The sequence below is a fragment of the Nymphaea colorata genome, chromosome 2 (assembly GCF_008831285.2).
Source record: "Nymphaea colorata isolate Beijing-Zhang1983 chromosome 2, ASM883128v2, whole genome shotgun sequence".
NCBI classification, from domain to species: domain Eukaryota; kingdom Viridiplantae; phylum Streptophyta; class Magnoliopsida; order Nymphaeales; family Nymphaeaceae; genus Nymphaea; species Nymphaea colorata.
The window spans coordinates 29,669,318-29,689,791 of record NC_045139.1 but is presented as its reverse complement, the minus strand read 5'-3'; the positions used below and the strand labels follow the sequence as shown (position 1 = coordinate 29,689,791).

General features: G+C 39.1%; 2 protein-coding genes across 3 annotated transcripts; one reads left to right on the top strand and one right to left on the bottom strand.

Annotated features, from left to right (window-relative positions):
* Nucleotides 1-730: 730 nt before the first annotated feature.
* Nucleotides 731-11,838, bottom strand: LOC116248854 (6,7-dimethyl-8-ribityllumazine synthase, chloroplastic). Of its 2 annotated transcripts, none has more exons than XM_031621864.2 (9): nt 11,447-11,838; nt 9,909-10,069; nt 9,607-9,755; nt 9,225-9,320; nt 8,328-8,423; nt 3,577-3,655; nt 3,111-3,157; nt 2,732-2,791; nt 731-1,063 (listed from the first exon to the last, which is right to left on the bottom strand). In XM_031621864.2, the coding sequence occupies exons 2-9, from the start codon at nt 10,054-10,056 to the stop codon at nt 1,022-1,024; spliced, it is 717 nt and encodes a 238-aa protein (XP_031477724.1). In that variant the 5' UTR covers nt 10,057-10,069; nt 11,447-11,838; the 3' UTR covers nt 731-1,021. The 2 variants fall into 2 exon arrangements, with proteins under 2 accessions (XP_031477724.1, XP_031477723.1); XM_031621863.2 differs by having other exon boundaries at nt 11,435-11,834.
* A 995-nt stretch (nt 11,839-12,833) lies between these two features.
* Nucleotides 12,834-15,105, top strand: LOC116246998 (40S ribosomal protein S9-2). The gene is made up of 3 exons (XM_031618939.2): nt 12,834-12,992; nt 13,505-13,886; nt 14,666-15,105. The coding sequence occupies exons 1-3, from the start codon at nt 12,965-12,967 to the stop codon at nt 14,847-14,849; spliced, it is 594 nt and encodes a 197-aa protein (XP_031474799.1). The 5' UTR covers nt 12,834-12,964; the 3' UTR covers nt 14,850-15,105.
* Nucleotides 15,106-20,474: the final 5,369 nt, after the last annotated feature.

Below are 20,474 nucleotides of genomic sequence, written 5' to 3'. Positions count from 1 at the left end.
GTTATTGGCATTTCACTTTTAAAGAAATCATTTTTTAATGATTGCATTAATTTTTAGCTGACATATTGATCACGATGGCATCATATTTTCTTGTTTGGTTCCATTCTATAAACATTGATTTTTTGTATAAACTTTGGATTATTTCTCAGATTTTTTTGTGTAAAAAACTAATTTTTTGATCAACAATGAAAAGAAAATCGTACATCACATCATTTTTTCTTAATTGGTGAGCTAAACAAGTTACAAGACAGAGACCCTATGTTCACATCAAGTGGTGGGGATTTTTGATGCAAGTCTGTGTGATGGTCAGTTTTGTTAATCACAACTTATTCCTTGCTTTCCATTTCCTCGGATTGTTGCTTTTCTGATAATCTCAGACAGTCGATTTCCCGTTTATTTCAAATCAAATTTAGATATATCTTCACATATCTGTGAAAATTTATGGCTTTTTCCATTATTTTTTCTCAGATCAAGGGAGAAAAGACCTGTTGGTGGCCATGTTTGCCAACTAAGACGTCTGGGCATGGCAAGACGGGAAAGTTTGTCGCACCAAAGATGAGACCCTGAGATGCTTGGCCATTGGCCCATTCTAAGTCAGGCCAGAATAAAACTTCACGCATTACCTGACCCAACCAGCTGCTTTTGCAATCTCATGTTGTCAAAGAAGACAGTAATGGCCTAGCCAACACCACAAGGTTGATTTTTTAGCACAACGACAAAAGGGATCCTATTGAGAAATGAACGAGTTAAATAAATCAGCATTTATGCCACGGCCTTATTTATACAACTATAATAAATCTTCGAGAAAAATACGTTGTTGTTTCAAAGTTCACTGCGTGGGACTGGAAGGTGATAAACAAAACATCAGAATGCCCTCCCCAGTCTGAAAACCTTCTTCCAGCACGTTCATGCTTTTTCCTGATGATATGCTTCTGAGCATTTGCATGTCATTGGCAACAGGTCCATCGACTAAACGAAAGGTGCTTACAGAGAGGAGGGACCTTGAGCAAAATCCACAAATCTATTTCTTCAAATGATGTTCGAAGAGGGAAGCCATCTCTATCTGCAAAATGAAAGAGCAAAAGGACATAAAGACCTTCAGTTCTCTCTCGCTTTGTCTGTGTGCAAACAAAGATGAAGACCTCGAGCAAAGTGCACAATTTATTTTTATAAATGATTCTCAAACAGGGAAACTATTTCCATATGCAAAATGAAAGAGCAAAAGAAGATGAAGACCTTGAGCTCTTTCTCTCTCTTTATGTGTGTGTGTGTGTGTGTGTCTGTGTGTGTGTGTGCGTGCAACCAAAAGAGCAAACAAAGATGAAGATCTTGAGCAAAGTGCATAAATTTATTTTGAATTTATTTTTTCAAATGATGCTCAAACAGGGAAGCCGTTGCAATCAGCAAAACAAGGCCATCTTGTTTGCTAGTATGCAGATAATGCTGTCTTCATTTTTCTACATGGAAAGCACCATTTAACGAAAGTACCGATACAAGCTTTCAAGTACTGACATTAGCGTCAGGACTAGTGAAACTTAAAACGGTAAGCAACTTGTACTCTGGATAGATAAAACAACATTCACTTTACAAGGCAATATTTTCTTGCCAACATTCTCATCCGAAGGAAACAAAACTGCCAAATCATGTAGCAAGTGTCGTGAGACCTAAAAATTACTGATATAAAAAACCTCCTAGTAAGGTGCTAAACAAGCAAGTACAAACAATAACCTGGTTCTTGATCATATCTTGAGCATGATGCTCTCTCATGACTTTGCCATGGATACATCATAAACCAAGTCCAGCCTCATCTCACCACTGAACCAATTTTTTGGGGCGATCATTAGTCGACTTGTTCTCTAAAAGAATGATTTCTTAAACTGATCTTTAATATTTCCACAGTATATATCAGTATGCAGTGTGAAAAATATGCTGGGGGATTCTCCTTCCTCTAGAAGCTGGTTCTGAGAGACAAAACACTAATCAAATTATGCGTTGTGATCCTACCAAGGTGAGTTAAGGGAGGAGATTGAGACGGTTCTTCAAACAAGAGAATAAACTGTTATGGAAGGACAAACCCCCACACCATAAGACATAGGAGGGGAAGGCGACATAGGATGTTGGATCTAATCAATAAACTGGTAGGGGCTTACCCACATGCTCATCAAGGAAAAAGGAAAAAAGAAAAGTAGAATATATAAGTATCCTTTAAATGTATAAAATTGATTCACATGATATAGATATACGATATATATCAATTCGCACATATAGTATGAATTTACACATACATTTTCAGTATATGACATGAAATCATGAGCTAGTATGAGCTGCATAAAATGAACAACCAATTTTTCTGTTCAGCTCCTTTATTAGAAAACAAGCCCTCAGTCATGAGACTTTTCTTGATAAGATTAAACAAGTTGAACTGCAAGCTGCTCAGTTTTCTCTGACTCCTAGTTCCAGGGTACCAAGCATATATACACACACTTGAACAAAGCCGAACAAGTTTCGTCTTCAAAATTTACAAAATGGTTGCCATGTTTAGTTATATAACAAAAGAATGCTTGTTGAAAATTTTTAATTTGACTTCCTTTTATGTGTTTAGTACAAGCAGTTAAATATTAAGTATTCAAACATGAGCATGATTCACAATTCATTTAGAAGTTGAGTATACTCTCGTACAATACGGTTTCACCTTATAAATACTCAAGTTTGTGACATAAGTCTAACTTACAGCGGTCAGAGCAGCTTCGGAACCTTTATTTCCAGACTTCCCACCAGCTCGATTTATAGCCTACAAAGAGAGATTATATTAGTTATAAACATGCAGTAAAACACTTCACACTTTCAAACCAACAGTCGTGAGTCTGCTAGACAATGGATTTCTTCACCAACAGCTTAACCAAGAAGGATCCAAAATTCAGAAACGTTGTTGTCTGTAAGTGCGGTTTGTCGTGTGATCAGAGAAGTAAAGAAGCAAAGAACTACCAACAACATTGTCACTCCCAAACATCCCCCATTAAACAATATCTTGAACACAAGATAAAATATCTGTAACAAAACAGAATAAAGCTATTTTTTTGGGGTCATGTTTGGGGGATTGATAATCACACCTGGTCCATATCGTCACAAGTAAGGACGCCAAATATGCAAGGAACGCCTGCAACCAACAACATTTTAGGTTCATCCACTGGCTTGGCATATAATTCAACTACAAATACCAGGCTTCTAGAAAATAAATTGAAATAAAGGTAAGAAAAAAACATAATCACAGCTAGTTGATATGATGCATAAAGAAATTGAAAGCAAAATTTATGTAGGATCAACTAGCAAGTACGATCACACAATTTTACATCACTGCTACAGTGTCAAAAAAGGGAGATCCTTAACATCGCTAAATAGGGCATGACCATAATTTTCACACTTGTATGGCACACAAACCAAGCAACAACCACAAGACACAGCCTTATCAAACATTATTTAAATTCTGGTTCAGGTAATCTGTTTTGTTAGACAATGAACGTGAAACTATATCACAAGCAGTAAAGCACCAGGAACAAAAGCAGGCTTCAGTGAGACCTGAATGCAGATTAGCTGAGAGCACGCCTGATGCAGCTGAATTAGCAACAGCATCATAGTGGGTTGTGTCACCTCTTATCTATTTTTAGAGTTGGAAAAACACAAAAGAAGTAAAATATTAGTACTTTGGGCATTTCACCTTAAAAGCCAGTAAACAAGTCAATAAACCAAGATGCTGATTCTCCCACTATGTGCACATAAAATAATGCGAATGAAACCAAGGTTTAAGCCTTGTCCTAGATAATAATTGATATTATTTAGTAAGCACCATATATGAAAACAGAACGCATATGAAAGAGAACACAGAATCATCATTGTCATATGAAGAAGCTTAAAAGTTAAAACCACATACATCTCCTCATTGCAGAAAAGACAAAAGCATTAGCACAAAAAATGAAACAAATGGTAAATGGTAAGACCTTAAAGTGTCATAGGTGCTTGGACACAACATAGACACTAAAAACAACTTAGATATTGAATGCTGCATAGAAAGTTCAAAGTTCACACTTCTAAGATTGAACGAAAACCTGATTAGGAAAGAAATCTTTCCGAATGTTGATTCTTCCAAACTAAAGAGAACCTTTTCTTACTTCAGAACAGCAGAATCATGCTTGCTTTAAAAAGACAGTCTAATTTCTTAGTCACATTTGTCCATCCATATTGCCTATTCCAGACACTGGATGTTGCCATATGGCTAAAAAATTTAAAATATGTCGTTGAAAGCCATCATAAACTGCTGCTCAAAGCATCAGAAACTATTGTTAATGCCCTCGTCACGACTGTTTTCTAGTGACATATTTTCAACTTTTAGCCATCCCGCAGATTTGAGACCCCCCCCCCCACACACACACACATATATATATAATGAATGTTGACTCTAAAACTAATGGGCACCAAAGCTAAGCCATCTGATCCATCATGATGGACTTTTGAAAGAAAAACAAGGAGAAAAAGATGATTTAGTTCACACCATTTTCTCCTTTTTTCTCTCAATCATCCATCATGATAGATCAGGTGGTCCTCTTGAGTGAGTTGAGTAACTCTGGCTATCCAAAGTCACCATTCAATTTTCATATATATATATATATCTATATCTATATCTATATATATATATATATAAACACACACACACACACAAAGAGAGAGAGAGAGAGGGAGAATGAGGTCACATTGGATACTCCATTTTGGATACTATTCTCTATTCCCTCCTATAGAAACTTAATTGGAAACTTAACAAAAAAGATTGTGTACCCATATGTAGGCCACACAGATAAGCCTTCTATTGAAATTTAACTGGAATTTTACAAAAATGAACCACATGTATGTTATATATATATATAAAGAGAAACATTGGGGAGGCAACCGTGAGTGCAGCAGGTTAAACCTCGTTGACTCAGGCAAGTCAATTAGACTCTGCTTCCTACTAGGTCAACCCAGCAGGGAGACTTGTTGATGACTAAAACTCAGCTGGCTCACCCAAAACTCATCTGACTCGAATGAGTCGCCAATCTTGGACGAGTTTGGTTGTTTTTCTTTTACTAAAAGTTGTGAGTTTCAGTTGGCGAGAAGTCACACGTCATAAACTCGATAAGTTACATGTGTCAACTAATAAGTGGCAAGTGAGTAAAAAGATGCATGATTGATGTCTTTTGGCAAATAAAATAAAAAATATAAGATAAAACCCAAAATAGTAGAGTTCCTTTTCTATTCTTAGACCATTAGAGCTTTGAAGAGGGTAATTTTCTCAAAGTCCAACTTCATCATTCCCACAATCTTTGGCATAGTAGTGATTATGACAAATTCATTGGTGTTTCATATACAAGGTATGACTTTGTTTTCCTTTTGATTATGTTCTTTTTTTTTTCTTTTCATACTCCCTCTTGTTAGTTTATATGTAAGCACAATTATATATATGTATGTATATATGCTTCAATATACATCATTGCATTTAAGTGGTTGTATGAATACATACGTACATATGCATATATAATATACGTGGGACTTGTTTTTGTAATATTTCTGTTTTTTTACCTTTTTTGTTTTCTTTTTGTGTATCTAGTTGTTGGGAGTTCCAACAGCTAGTTTCATAATTGTTGGGAGTTCCAACAGCTAGTTTTCTAGCTGTTGGATCTCAGCCCAACAGCTAGTTTTCTAGTACCCAACAGCTAGCTTCTCTCACTCGTCTCTTTCTCTCTATAAATATTGTATCATTCTGATTTCTAAGTTAATGTTATGGCTTTTGAAGCCAGTCTGGTATGCCTGTCTTGTATGAATAATATTCAACTTTCATTTAGATTTGTTGTCCTCAATATACTTCAGTTTGAGAAGACTGTCTTTGAGACTGTGGTATAGTTTACATGGTGGTTCTCTGTTCGATCTGATTCTCTCTTGTTTCTCCAAGCTATGGACGTCTTGAGGAGGTTTCTTCCAAGCTGACTTGAAGTTCTTGGTCACCAACTATTTGGTGAATTTACTAGAAGTTCAGCTGCTTTTTTTTTTCTGTGCTAGAAGTCTGGTCGGTGGTGACTGCTGCTATGGTGCCCAGCAATATAAACAATTCTTATTGAAGAAATCAATCAACTTATGACTCTTCCCACCAAGTGTTCGACGATTAGATTAGAAGGAGTGATGGGATTTGTATTTGCAATTGGACTGCAGCTATCATGATTAATCTTTGCAGCTGAATTTCCTCCAAAAACTGTAAGTTCATCCTTTTTCTGTCCTCTGATTTCTTGTGGGCATTATGAACGAGAAAGTCTCCACAATTCCCTTTTTAAAACTTATTTCTACTAATTATACTCAATGGCTAGAGCCATGAAGCATTTTATTAGAAGTAATTGTCTTTGGGGATTAGTTGATGGGACCAAAATGGAACCTGAACTAATATTGACAAAGTGGTTGATGGTAAGGCCCAAGAATTAGAAGATAGTGAAAAAGAGAAAGTTGTGGCTGATTATGAAAAGAAATAAGATGAATGGAAGATTGGCCATCACAAAATCAGTACTTGGATCCTTACTTTTGTGGATAATGCAACCAAGGACAAATTTCTAAACTCAACCATGCTCATGAAGCATGGGATTTCGAAGAAAGACTCACACAAGGAAGGGCATGGCCTATGTGCAATCTCCAAGTTAAAATTACTAATATCCAACAAGAAGATAAAACCATTAAGGAATATGTAGTGAAGATAGATCAATTGTGGAATGAAATGGCTATGTACCAACTTGGGACTAGACTCGTCCTTTATTGGCTCATGACTCAGCCAGTCACTCGATGATCCGGGCCAAGTTTTGTCAACTATATTAAATATACATTTTTAACATATATTTTGTTCTTTGTGTTCAATTCCACTCCTACAATCTTTTGGAATGAAACCAGAACCTTCTTTACATTTTATATATCTCTCTTCTCTTGACCAAGGCTATCAATAGAGAGAGATGGTTGGAAAGAGAGGGACACCAAAGATGGAAGAAGATAATAAGGTGGTTGAAAAATGGGAATGAAAAAAGGTTAGACGAAGAGGCTAGAGAGAGGTGTTGGGAATATAGTTGGAAAAAATAGTTAAAAAAATCTTGGACGAAAAGGCCAGACGACAAAGAGAGAGAGAGAGAGAGAGAGAGTTAGTTGAAAAGCATGAAAAGAAAAAAAATGAACATAATTAGAAGAAAAACAAAGACATACATTGGATGTGAAACATCAGCAAAATTGTTTGAAATGCCAGAGATTGTGGGAAAGATGAAGTTTGGTTTTGAGAAAAGCACCCAATTCAAAGCCCTAATGGTCGAAGAATAGAAAAGAAACTCGGTTGTTTATGTTGTATCTTATATTTTTCATTTCACTTACCAAAAGACATCAATTATGCATCTTTTTATTCGCTTGCCACTTATTAGTTCAAACACGTAACTAACTAAGTTTACAATGTGTGGCTTCCCCCTCATTAAAATTAAAACTCACAACTTTTAGTAAAAGAAAAACAAACCAAACTCATTTGAGATTGGTGACTCGTCAGAGTCCAACGAGTTTTGGGAAAGTCAGTGGATTTTAGTCATCAACGAGTCTCCCTGCTGAGTTGACCCCGTAGAGAGCCGAATTTAGTCGACTCGCCCAAGTCAACAAGTTGACTCGACGAGTTTTCATACATTGAAAAATGCACACCCCAACTCTAGTCACCTCCAACTTTGAGGCTTAAGCCACCCATTAGAGGTATGTAAAGCCTTGTTTGGCTACTAGGCTACTTGGTCATATTCTTTCCTTGAAAATTCTTAAAATATTTCCTACAAAGTTGTTGTAACAATTTAACTGCAAATTAATTACCCTTGAAATTAAAAAATTTTCAGTATTTACATACATATGTGTCTCTATATAAATATCACATGCAAACACACTGGCATCCAAACACACACAAGATGTATCAAGTATTCAATAGATTTTTCTTTCAAAAAATCATGCATGTTTTTTTTTTTTAACAGATAGGTTGTGATATATCATGTCCATGCAAACTCATGAGAAAATGAAGAAGACATCTCCACAGAAGTACACAAATTTATAAAATATCCAAAGGTAAAATATATAAGAAATAACGAAAAGTACAAGTATCGGCCCCAACATGCTAACATAATTTGCCCACAAAAGCATTTTTAGAGTAAAGAGCTCCAAGATAGAAAAGGCTTATGAGCAGCATATATTACAAAAATTTGAGATATTAAATCAAGTAATGCATCACAAAAATTAATAAGTGGTTGAACTCATACTACTGCCCCAATACACAAAACTGAACTGTACGCCCCTGACTTGCCAAGCTGCGTTGCAACAAGAGGGATTTCAAAAGAACCTGGCACCCAATAAACCTGTTGAAAAGGACATTATAGCATATCATCAATTAATTCTACGGTACAGCAAAAAAGTGCACAAATAAGTTAGTACATTACAAGTTTTGGCAAGGATAATTTTTTGGTAACCATAATCATCCTCCAATACTCAAACACTTAAAGAGCCAAATACATGGCTTGACTAACTTAATAACAAGTCACACAAACTCACAAACACCATCCACACCTTAATTCCAGTCATTTAGACCACCCATTGTTTCAGAACTTGCATACAAATTAGGTGGAGACGAATCCAAACTATGATATGGATATGTTTTAACTCCATCAATTCACAATCTTGTTAAGGATACCACTTTTCTAACTAGATATTTCAGCAGAAATACCAAAAGATCCTACACCACAGCCACCTAAAAATGCCAACAGAAGCAGAGACACGATAATGAAAAACTATCAATTGATGGCTTCTGAAGGATCACTAAATTAATTCATTTGTTTTTGGATAAATTTATATTTGTCAATCACAATCCAAACAATCAAATTATATAAGCATGCAGTCAATGGCTATCTTTTCCTTATCCAAGACCCCTTGTTCCCAAAACATCAAAAACTTGCTCATATGAAAGAAAAAGACATTTCAATCAGGTTATTGACAATTATGTCCATAAGTCTGTTCCTTTATTTTTCATTGAGTCCAATTCGTCAACATATCAAATACTTGTTAAACACATTATGCATAGAAAAAGGGTAAATAAGTAATTTGCAAGAACATTGCGTCTTAATACAACCTTTTGTGAACATGAAAAGAAGAAAAAGACGCACCTCAACATCCTCATCTCTAACAGAATACCTTCTGAAAGTTTCAAGAGCTCCTTCCAAAAGCAATTTGGTCACCACCTCATTGAACCTTGCTACAACCTAAAATGCCACAGTGCCACAAAATCACCATAATAACATTCAAATTACGATAAGGGAAGAGAAAGTGGCTGCTATTGCAGATGGTGATAATACTTGAATGCCTATAAAACATTTTTTTTTTTAAGCACCAATCTGCATGTTAGGTGTAAACTGTGAAGAAAAGAAAAATAAGTACTTTCATTCATATCATGTCCATGAAACCCAAATAAAAGACTCTACTGTTCTTCACAAAAAGAAGTAAAGGAAATCTGCTTATTATTCTTTCTCAACATAAAACTGAACTTACCACAGCAAACCGAAGGCCCTGTGTGTTTGTCAAAGAACCTGTAAAGTGCCTTACTGCTGAAACAACTCGTGGCAGTGATCTCCTCTTTTCTTGATCGTCCCTGAAAAATCCTAATCCTTGAAACAGATTGCTCCGTTGATAGACTTTTCCTGCTCATTGGAGAGAGAGAGGAAAATTAACTCCAGTGTGTAAGGCTTTCACATGGGGATCTAGCAAAAGAGCCACTAATTCTATTTATAGAAAATCAAAACAACAACATGGAGGAGGAGCAAAGAACAAGGTAAAAGAAACACATTGCTTACCTTGCACAGACAATGAGGAGGCAAAGCTCGAAGAAAGTGCAGGGGGAAAGTGGAGATTTAGTCCTTGTGGAGAACTTGGGCTTCTCCGGGAGGTGGTGGAGAAAGAAGAGGAGGAGATGATGGAATGGTTGGGTAACAAGGATGCCATTGTTCCTCCCTCGCTGCTTTTTCAGAAAGTGAATAAGTATGAGAAGTGATAGAGATGGAAATTTGAATTAGGGAGATAGAGTGCACTACATAGTATAATAATCAATAAATAAATAAATAAATGAAAACCTAAACTAACCATTTACATTAACTTTTTTTTTTTAACTTTACGCATCTTTGTTCATTTATGTGTCTGCATTCTGTTTATTCATTTATGCATTCTTTCAAAATGGTGTTATTCATTTGCTAGCCACAGCAATATGCTTACACGAGTCCAGTTTACTTATAATAACTGAAGGAGAACGGTAAAGAAATGCCAATTACGTATCCACAAGCTATTTTAACAAGAAGCAAGCATCTCTTTAAGAAATTTCATAACAAACTCGCATTTAAAAAAGGTAAGCTACCCATAAAAAACACAAATAAGAAAGAATTCTACCGTTTTATACTGAATGGCGTTCTAACTCTGTTGATTTTAAATGTATCAAATGAGGTACAGATGACAGAACACTCCACCGATGCAAACATGGTGCTAGAAGACGGCCATGATGAATTACCTCATAATGATCTAGCAGTTCATATATTTATCATTAAATATACATACAGTGCACATCAATGAAAACCTTTCTGAACTTAGCAGTTAGCACCGCCTTTTGTATCCAGTGTGAAACATTAAGACAAAAAAATGAGACCCTAAAATTGACTTTTACCCAAACTCATCAGTCAATTAGAGTACTAAATTCTAACAGAAACACCAACCCACCTTGAGATAATATACTGATCTGATCAAGTTGCCAAGATAATATTGAATTCTGAGAGCAAGGACTATCAATACCTAAAGTAGTAAACCAAATGAGAGGAGACGGGCCAGATTTTAGCTTTTGGTCTTACACGACCTGTAAAGAGCAGGTTCTGGCCAACAGGCACTTCAAAACCCCAAAAAAACTCCTCTAAGCTAGCTTAGCGAGAACCAACATGTAAGCAAGTGAAAACCAGTTTTTAAAGCAAAAAGATAGAGCATTCGCATCAAGCTACCAAAATGGAACGATGTTTCTTTTTTGTTCACCATTATAGCATTGGCATCGCGATGAGAACCCTTAAATTCGGAACAAACCTAAAAAAACTTTCCAATGCCTTAAGAAAACAGCATTCACTGGCCAATTGTAAAACAGATAAGCCTTTAATTCAAAAGTAACAGAAACGAGGCCTTGCAATGAGAAAGCCTTAAAAATAACGATAAATAATGCCCTAAACTGTCATGATTCAACATAATGATTCCTGAAAATAAAGTGAAAGCTGCAAACTCCAAGGAACCACACTCGTTTTCCGATTGAGGAAAAATGCATAACAATCTTGCACATAGAAAAGAAGAGAGAGACCAGAGAACGGACAGCAGGCGAGCGACTGGCAGGCGAAGGAGGCTGGGCCACTGATTTTATGTGCAGGGGCTGCCGAGGAGGTCAGGTCTCGCGGGAGGGAAGGCCGAGAGACGGGGTGTCCGCGATACTCCGTCTAAGATTTTCGACGGGGCGACGGTCAACTTCAAAAAATTTTGTCGCGATCCTCGAGACGCGACTGAAACAAAATGGATAAAAGGTCGACGTATGACTGAGTGCCTAAACATGACCGAGTATCCGCGACACTCAATCACAAGTATTTGAAACCTCTGTCGGACGGCGGAGACGGAAAGTCTCCGAGGGCATCCGATGCATTCCGTCCAAAACTTTCCAGTCCCAAACACAACTTCCAGGATGAATTCGGAGGTGGCATGTCGCACGTGGGATTCCACGGCAGCGAAGTTCCTTCGTGATGTGGTTTAGGAGCAAAGAAACACATGTTGGAGAAATTAGATGCAGTGGTGCCATTAGGTACGCTTGCAGGGACGTCAACGAATTGAATCAAAGTCCGTTCTATCCTTAACCATGTCCATGTTTTTTGGCATATTCACTTGTTTGGATTCAAATATGAACGATGATTTGAATGGAATCTTATGAGCATAGGATATTATTTTAAACTAAATTCAATCTTTATCATATATTTATGTATGTTTGAATGTAATAAGTTGTCATTTCTTAAATCTGAATCTGATCTAGTTTGTTAAGAATGTTAAAGTTTTTCCAATACCTTTTTTTTTCACAATGATTTGGTTGAATATTATATTCAAATTAGATATAATGACATTCTTAAGTATTTGATTGCATTTCTTGATATCCAGTGCTCAGGAAAGTTTGAAATGCACAACTTTGCAAAGAAGTTGGAATTAAGAATAGGCAGAGTTTGGATCTTCCGAGTATTAAGTATCTATCGTTAAACTCGATCGATACATACCCACGGTTTGGAAATGTCCACAGTCACGTTCATAAGAATCAAACTGGTGATCAAACCCATCAATCCGACTGGATATATTAAAGACACTAAGCATCTTGATGACGATATGATAATCCAATACGATGACAATTTAGCCCTTGTCCTATGGAAATCCAAAAGGCACCCGAGTCTGCTTGTTGGATTTGGTCGTGAATTGAGGCCGTTAAATTTCTCCACGATGGTCTCTTAAGTATGGCTGCAGATGGCATACACATTTGTTCTCAATCTCATCCGGTCCATTGAATAATTATCGGGTTTTTACGAGCATCCGGATCCAATATCGTACGATTTTGTACTTTTTAATATATTCGAATCCAAATCTGGTCCTCAATCAAATACCAGGACTTTTCCGTCCCGCAAAAAAGAGAAAAGGAGAGAAAAGTCACGATCTCGGTCGCCCCTCCCAAACGGAGCCTCGTTAGGGCTTTTTCAGGGGTTATGCCGCTCGGTCTTGTCGTATAAAAGGTAAGAAGCGAGTCTCCTCTCTCTTCTTCATCGCACAGAGAGGGAGGGAGAGAGAGAGGGCCTATCGCCGATCGGCCATGGTGCACGTTAGCTTCTACAGGAACTGTAAGCTCTGCTTTTCTCTCGCTCTCTCCCCCACCAAGATTTATGCCATCTCATCCATGGTCGTTCTAAGATCTAGGGTTTCTAGTTGCGCCTTAATCGCCTTTTAGGTTTCACATTCTATTGTCTTCTGCTTTAATCGTTTTTTGGGTTTCACATTTCATTGTCTTCTGATTTTTTGCGTGAACGGTTGCGGGGCATGATACTGTTTTGCCTTGTCGTCGTTTTCATCTGCAGCCTTGTTGATTGATTCCGTCGGGAGGAACTTCCTTTTATCCGTGTTCTTTTGATTTATTGTTCAACTGCTTTCGTCTCTGTTTATGCTGTGTAGTTCCTTTTTCGTTTGTATTAGCTTTAGGAACCCATAGTTTTTTTGTTTCTCTTCTCGTTATCCTCGGTTGGAAATGATTTGATATGCGTCATGGTTTTCCTGTTAATGTTCAAAACTTCCTATTATTCTTTTGGCATTCTTTCATCTGATCAGCGCGAAAATCCCAATTTGTGTGTCTGAATAGATGGGAAGACGTTCAAGAAGCCCAGGCGTCCCTACGAGAAGGAGCGTCTGGATGCTGAACTGAAGCTTGTCGGTGAGTATGGACTCCGCTGCAAGAGGGAGCTGTGGAGGGTTCAGTACGCCCTTAGCCGCATCCGGAACGCTGCCAGGGAGCTCCTCACCCTTGATGAGAAGAATGAGCGCCGGATCTTTGAAGGAGATGCCCTCCTTAGGAGGATGAACCAGTACGGGCTTCTCGACGAGAGCCAAAACAAGCTTGATTATGTTCTGGCTCTAACAGTCGAGAACTTCCTTGAGCGTCGCCTCCAGACGCTTGTGTTCAAGTCGGGGATGGCTAAGTCGATCCACCACGCGCGAGTGCTCATCAGACAGAGGCACATTAGGTAAACAAAAATCTTATAGGCTTGTTTATCGTTGATTTGTTATATGGTATTTTGCCTCTAAGTGTAGCTGCATGTGACGAGGTGGCTTTGATTGGTATTACCAGTTGTTAATTGAAATGAGTCTTTTTACTTTGGATAGGCGGAGTTTGTTGCTCCAAATCATATTTCATATGTTATTAGAAAGAGTAGCTCTAAATCATAGTTCATATGTTATTAGAGAGAGTAATCTCCGTCATTGTTTCAAACCACAGAATATTGTGCATGAACATCACATAACCTTATCCTAACTAATTAGGGCGACGGAAGAAGTTTGCTAGGCATCTAACTGCAAAAGAAATTTAAAAACCGTTCCAAATTTTGTTTAGTAAGAATTGTTTGCATTCTGATTTAGTTTTTCTGTAACCTCGTAGACTATGGCAAGTTAGTTTTAGCTGCATATTTCCCTCTGATGTTGGAGATAGTGCTTAGGCATGCAATAATCAATATTTTAGAGCAAATCACATGCATTGAGCAGAACATGTTTGTATGGGTGTGGATGCAGAATGACCATGATCATCCTGTATTTCGATATGATGGACATAAAGATCTGGTTAGGGAAATTTCTAGCAATAGAAAAGAATTAGCTTGATGCTAGTGGAACAAATACTTCTGAAACAAGCACTTTATGTCACTGTTCACACGAAATGACTAAGATAAATCAAACGGGTGAAATGTTCAATCCTAATGTATAGTTATCCCAGAGGACCTATCAGCTTATGACGTCTTCTGGCATTTGGCAGGGTTGGTAGGCAGGTGGTTAACATTCCATCTTTCCTAGTCCGTGTGGATTCACAGAAACATATTGACTTCTCGCTGACAAGCCCACTAGGTGGTGGACGTCCTGGCCGCGTGAAGAGAAAGAATCTGAAGGCTGCATCCAAGAAGGCTGCTGGTGGGGATGGAGACGAAGAGGATGAGGATTGAGTTATGGCCAATGCCTATTCATGAGAGTTTTGCTTCTCCTTTTGTTTCTTTCTGTTTATGTTGGTAGTTATTTTTTCCTTGAACTAAAGTCTCATTTTTCAATGATATTGAACTGGGTAGCTAGGTAGCTTTCTGCCCTTTTTTGGTTGTACTACGAGTGCTTTTACTGCAGGTGTCCCCCTGAACTTTGCTCTCCGTTTATGGGATATACTAGATTTCATGTTAGTGAAACTGAGAATGAACCTTTGTTGCTTCATTGTGTCTTTTGTTTATTACATGTTACATATAGCCGTGCTTGAGGGTCTCCTATATCAATTCATGATCATCTTAGGCGGAAGTAATGGCTTATGAACAGGAAGATATGGCAAGAATGATTTGGGGGTTCCACATGAGAATGGATGACTCGCCTATAAACTTCAGAGGTGCTCGCCCTTTTAGCACGTGAGAGAATGCATGGCCATAATCGTGGGGTGCTTATGCTTTCACGGGAATTTATGTCGTATCCGTTTCTAAGTGGCTGTTACTGGTGTGGTCCTACATTTTGCTGATGTTTTTTTGCATTTAAAATTCGGTTCGATGGCTTGGCCATGTTCCTCATGGGCATTGAGCCGGCCAAAGAAAGCTTGGTTTTTTTGAATTAGTCTAGCAATTGGTTTTTTCTACATAAAATATCATCAGATATTAAATTTTGTTGTTCACGAGCGGAAATAAAGATCTTCCACGAGGATAAAATATGGAGATAATTTTTGGTGTTAGAAGGGAAAATGTTTCTGCTTACCAAGTTTGTACTGGTTGTTTGGTGAAATACATTGATGGTGTATCCACTCCATATGTTTCGTGTACTAACACGTTTCATATACTGAAAATTAAGAACATGAATTGTACTTTTAGATGTTATATGTAATTAATTTTTCATACAATTAGACGTCACGTGATCAATTCTTGAGACTCGAAATCCACTCTTATCAGGTTGGGATGTCCTAATTGCAACGCATCTCATTTAATTTTTTGGAGAATGAGAAAATTATTAAATGACTGATTTCCGTTCTGTAGTTCCCTTACAATTTTGCCTACAACTGTACAGATGTTTGGTTTCTCTCTTAGAACGGAGGACTTTTCCTGTTGAGACGAGCTCTGCCCATCTTGTAGCCTGTGTTAGTTAGGTTGGACATAGACCATCAGATTGAAAAGGTTAGCACAGGTGTTTCTCCCTTAGAACGGAGGACTTTCCTGTTGAGATGATCTCTGTCCATCTTTATAGCTGTGTTAGGTTGGACATAGGCCATCAGATTGAAAAGGTTAGTACAGGTGTTTCTCCCTTAGAACGGAGGACTTTTCCTGTTGAGATGATCTCCGTCCATTTTTAGGCTTTTAGCTGTCTTAGTTTGAACATAGACCATTTATGACTTGAGTGGGTCGCTAGCAGCGGCAATGTACGATGGGTAGTAGCATCCTTCCCTTTCCTTTGGGTGTTCCCGTGATGATGAGTAGTTCAATGTGTTCCCAGATGCTGCTCTTATAATCCACTTGTTTAAGAGAAAATGCTCGGAACATCGTTATTTTAGCTAGTAAAATTGTGGAACATCGTTGTTTATAAGAGACTTGAAGCATGAAAGGTGTATTAAATGGAAATTTAGTAACTATGAAACATTATTTTAGCAAGTAAAATTGTGCTCCATCGTTGTTTATAAGAGACTTGAAGCATGAAATGTGTATTAAATGGATTGGAGGAGACACTCTTCCGCTGTTTTCAATATTTAGGGCTGTTTTGAGATCTCTATGGAGACCATGATACTCTTCAACTAGTGTAGAGTATCATGTATCTACTGTTTGCAATTTACAAGAATAGCATTTCTGTTGTTTCCAATATTAGAGTTGCTTTGAGATCTAGATGAAGAACACAACACTCTCAACTAAAGTATGTTATATCTACTGTTTAGATTTTATAAGAATAGCACTAAAAAAATCTCATTGACGATTGAACTTTCAGACCGACCAGTTCGACCAACCACTAATTGAAAAGTAGTCTCAACTCATCATGCATGGTCGGGTAAGCTATGCGGAACACGTTTTCTAATACCGTAAACGGAAAATGCTCCGGTGTTTGCTGGGATGGTTGTTCGGTTTTGGAGGAAAGAGAAGTTTTAGTTTAAAACCCATGACACGTGATCGAACCCTTTCACAACGTTCTGACTTTTTACAACAAGACGTGCTTATCTGTAACAACAGACAGCCGCGTGTCTTCCTTCAAACAGTTCCATCACCACCGCGCGCAAAGAACTAAGAGGGAAGCTTCTAAAATACTAAAACTTAGTAGCGATCTCTCCCTCTCTTACACACACAAAGAAGCATGCGCGCACAGAAAGAGAACAATGTTCAAAATTTAGAAACACACACACACACACAAAGAAAAGCATGAGCGCACACAAAAGGGAACAATGTTCAAAATTTAGAAACACACACACACACAAAGAAAAGCATGCGCGCAGGGAGAGATCAATATTCAAAGTTTAGAGACACAGAAAAAAGAAACATCCATGGTAGAATCAAGAATCGGAACTACTGTTTATGCTAGTCAGGTAAGTAAACAAAATTAGAGCGATCTTAGTAAAAAATTTGAAAAAAAGAAAAAGAAAAAGAAAAAGTAGGCCCGTCCGTACAAATATTTGCAGCAAGAAGGAGAAGAAGGAGAAGAGATCGATCTCATGTACTGGAACAAACTGAAAGGAAGTCCAGGAGGTGGAGAAAGAGATAAATCCACGGAGATTGGAAGGCCCCGGATTAGGCAGATCAGGAGAACAAAGAAGCCGTCCAATCAGATAAACGGAGGAAGGAAGAATGCTCAATTCATCGGAGCCTTTGTGCCGGGAGAAGAAGGCAAGATCAGCCGCGCGTAGAAAAGGACGCCCATGCGCGAGCTGGCCTGCAGGAACGCGACCTTCTCCCCCGCGCCGAGGCCCTCGCGGACGTCGTCCTCGCCGAGCCGGTGATCCTCCTTTCTGATTCTCAACACCTGGCTGTGCACGATCTTGCACCTGCACCGCTCCTTCCTTCCGTCACAGCACCCTGTGCTTAACCCCTGCGGACCGTCCGATCTTAAGAAAGCCGAAAGGCCGCCCGGCTTGCAATCGAGGGCGGGATTTCCGGTCCCGGCAGTCGCCGGAGGAGCGCCTTCACAGCTGGTGCCCATGCCGACCGAAACTTCATTCACCGCCTCCGTAAAAGAAGCAAGCGTCATCTGGGAGAAGAGAAATCCCGATGCAAAAGAAAATTCTCACATTCCCTGCTCTGTCTCGCCGTTTACCCGCAGAGTCCGACAGTGAGCGAGAGAGAACCGGTTCCCTTTGAACGCACAACAACCACGTGGGCCCGCGAGATTTCGGAGCTGCAAGTCTACGTGGCAAGCAGCTTCCTTGTATGAAACTGGGGGAACATAAAGACCCTCATTCAATGACACGTAGAACTGAAAATTACTCTCGGACATTCTTTAGAGCCTCGTGTTAAGAATGTTAAAAAGAACCATTTAAACCGGAAAAATAATTGTTCTGAAAATAACAACGTGTTTAATAAATATAAAAAAATTTCGAAACAGAATAAGCATTTGTTTTTCACTTTTTTGTTTTTATTTTATTTTTATTTTTTACAGTTCAGCATCTCCACGCGGACTTAAGCTCCGGAAATATCAGTCTCCACGTGGTTGTTGTGCGTAAAATAGGAAACCGCTTCTCCCTCCTTCCCGTTCTCTCTCTGTCAGCTTCTGCTAATAAATGGCGAGAGAGGAAAGGAGATGGGAGAATTTTCTTTCGGATCAGGATTTCTCTTCTGCCAGATGACGGTTGATTCCGTTTCGGAGGCGGTGAAGGAGGTGTCTGTCGCCATGGGGATGGGCTGTGAGGGCGTTCCTCCTCAAACCGTCGGCAAAGCCTGGAAACCTTCCTCCGAGTGCAAGCCGGACGATCCCGGCCGGATTTCAGGTTTCTTGCAGTCGGATGGTGTGTCGGACGATCCACAGGGGTTATGCATGGGGTTTTGTGGAGGAGGGAAGGGGCGGAGCGAATGCAAGATCGTGCATAGCCAGGTTCTGAGAATCAGGAAGGAGGATCACCGTCTCGTTGAGGACGACGTCCGCGAGGGCCTCGACGCGAGGGAGAAGATCGCGATCGTGCGGGTCAGCACGCGCATGGACGTCCTTTTCTACGCGCGGCCGATCTTGCCTTCTCCTCTCGGCACAAAGGCTACGATGAATTGAGCATTCTTCCTTCCTCCGTTTATCTGATCGGACGGCTTCTTTCTTCTCCTGATCTGCCGAATCCCGGGCATTCCAATCCCCGTGGATTTATCTCTTTCTCCACCTCCTGGGCTTCCTTTCAGTTTGCTTCAGTACATGAGATCGATCCCTTCTCCTTCTTCCCTTCCTTGCTGTAAATATTTGTACGGACGGACCTACTTTTTCTTTTACTCTTTTGCTGCAGTCGCTACAATTTTGTTTACTTACATGACTTTAGCATAAATAGTAATTCCAGATTCTTGATTTTACTATTGATATTTCTCTTTTCTGTCTCTCTAAACATGCTTCTTTGAGAGAGAGGGAGAGAGAGAGATATGAAGTTTTAGAAGCTTCATCTTATTTCTGGGCGCGTGATGTTCATGGAGCTGCTAGTTTTCGCAAGACACCTGTGGTTGCAGATCAGCACAACGTCTTGATGCGAAAGTCAGAGGTTGATGAAAGGGCTCAGTTACGTGTCTGTTAGATCGGCTGACCAGGTCACAGGCCATCTCGGCCGTGCCGTTTATTCTCCTCTGACCTATCAAGGCGGGGACAATTGGGTCTCAGTCTTCCTCTTTACAAGGCCGCTTTCAAACGGATGCGACCATGGGCGAGGGAGCATCCGCTCCAAGGCGCCTCAGTCACCGTTCATCTGCAGCCAGCGACCCTCACCTTCTGCTGACTTTCTGTAGTCAACTTTTCAAACGGGCGCTCGAGACACCTCCACGGCTCTACCGTTGTTTTGCTTCTTACGCCTCTCTCCATCAAGAAGCTTAAAGGCTTTCTCAGTTTCTTAGGCAGAAAACTGGATAATTTGCAATAACTGCTCGTATGGGTAATTGAAGTTATTGACCTTAAAATTTAGAGGAGTCTAAAATGGTAACTTGAAAGAACGGGTAAATTTACCAAAATTGCAGTTTAACGTCTAACGCGCAATACTCCATGCTTAAAATTTGCGCCTAGCCTCCTATTCACATAAAGTTAAACAGAATCAGGCTAACCAAAACAGAAACGCGGTAAAAGACTCAACAAAAAGGTTCATGGAACCGGCTGTGAATCGTAAGGTGGTAGCATGTAAATAAAAAAAATTTGAAACTTGAACTTTTTCTTTTGGTTATTTCAGGCAATCACACACATTACATTTATGTGAACCTTTTTTTTTTTTTCTTTTGTGTAAACAACTACAGGGGAATGTCGTGTTTTAGACGGCGACCTTCTATGGGCACAGTAAGTTTTTCCTTGCGGTGCCACATTGCACTCGCCGAGGGCATTAAGAGACAACCTCGAATTAATTCGTGATTTTGGATAATTAAGATAGCGAAAACAATCTTAAGATAAACAATGGCAAGTTTATTTGC

Coding starts and splice junctions, on each gene's coding strand:
- LOC116246998 (XM_031618939.2), top strand. CDS start 12,965: ATGGTGCACGTTAGCTTCTACAGGAACT. Junction 12,993..13,504: donor CGTTAGCTTCTACAGGAACT/GTAAGCTCTGCT, acceptor GTGTCTGAATAG/ATGGGAAGACGTTCAAGAAG. Junction 13,887..14,665: donor ATCAGACAGAGGCACATTAG/GTAAACAAAAAT, acceptor GGCATTTGGCAG/GGTTGGTAGGCAGGTGGTTA.
- LOC116248854 (XM_031621864.2), bottom strand. CDS start 10,056: ATGGCATCCTTGTTACCCAACCATTCCATCATCTCCTCCTCTTCTTTC. Junction 9,321..9,606: donor AGGGCCTTCGGTTTGCTGTG/GTAAGTTCAGTT, acceptor GTGGCATTTTAG/GTTGTAGCAAGGTTCAATGA. Junction 3,656..8,327: donor TTTTGTGTATTGGGGCAGTA/GTATGAGTTCAA, acceptor CTCTAAAAATAG/ATAAGAGGTGACACAACCCA.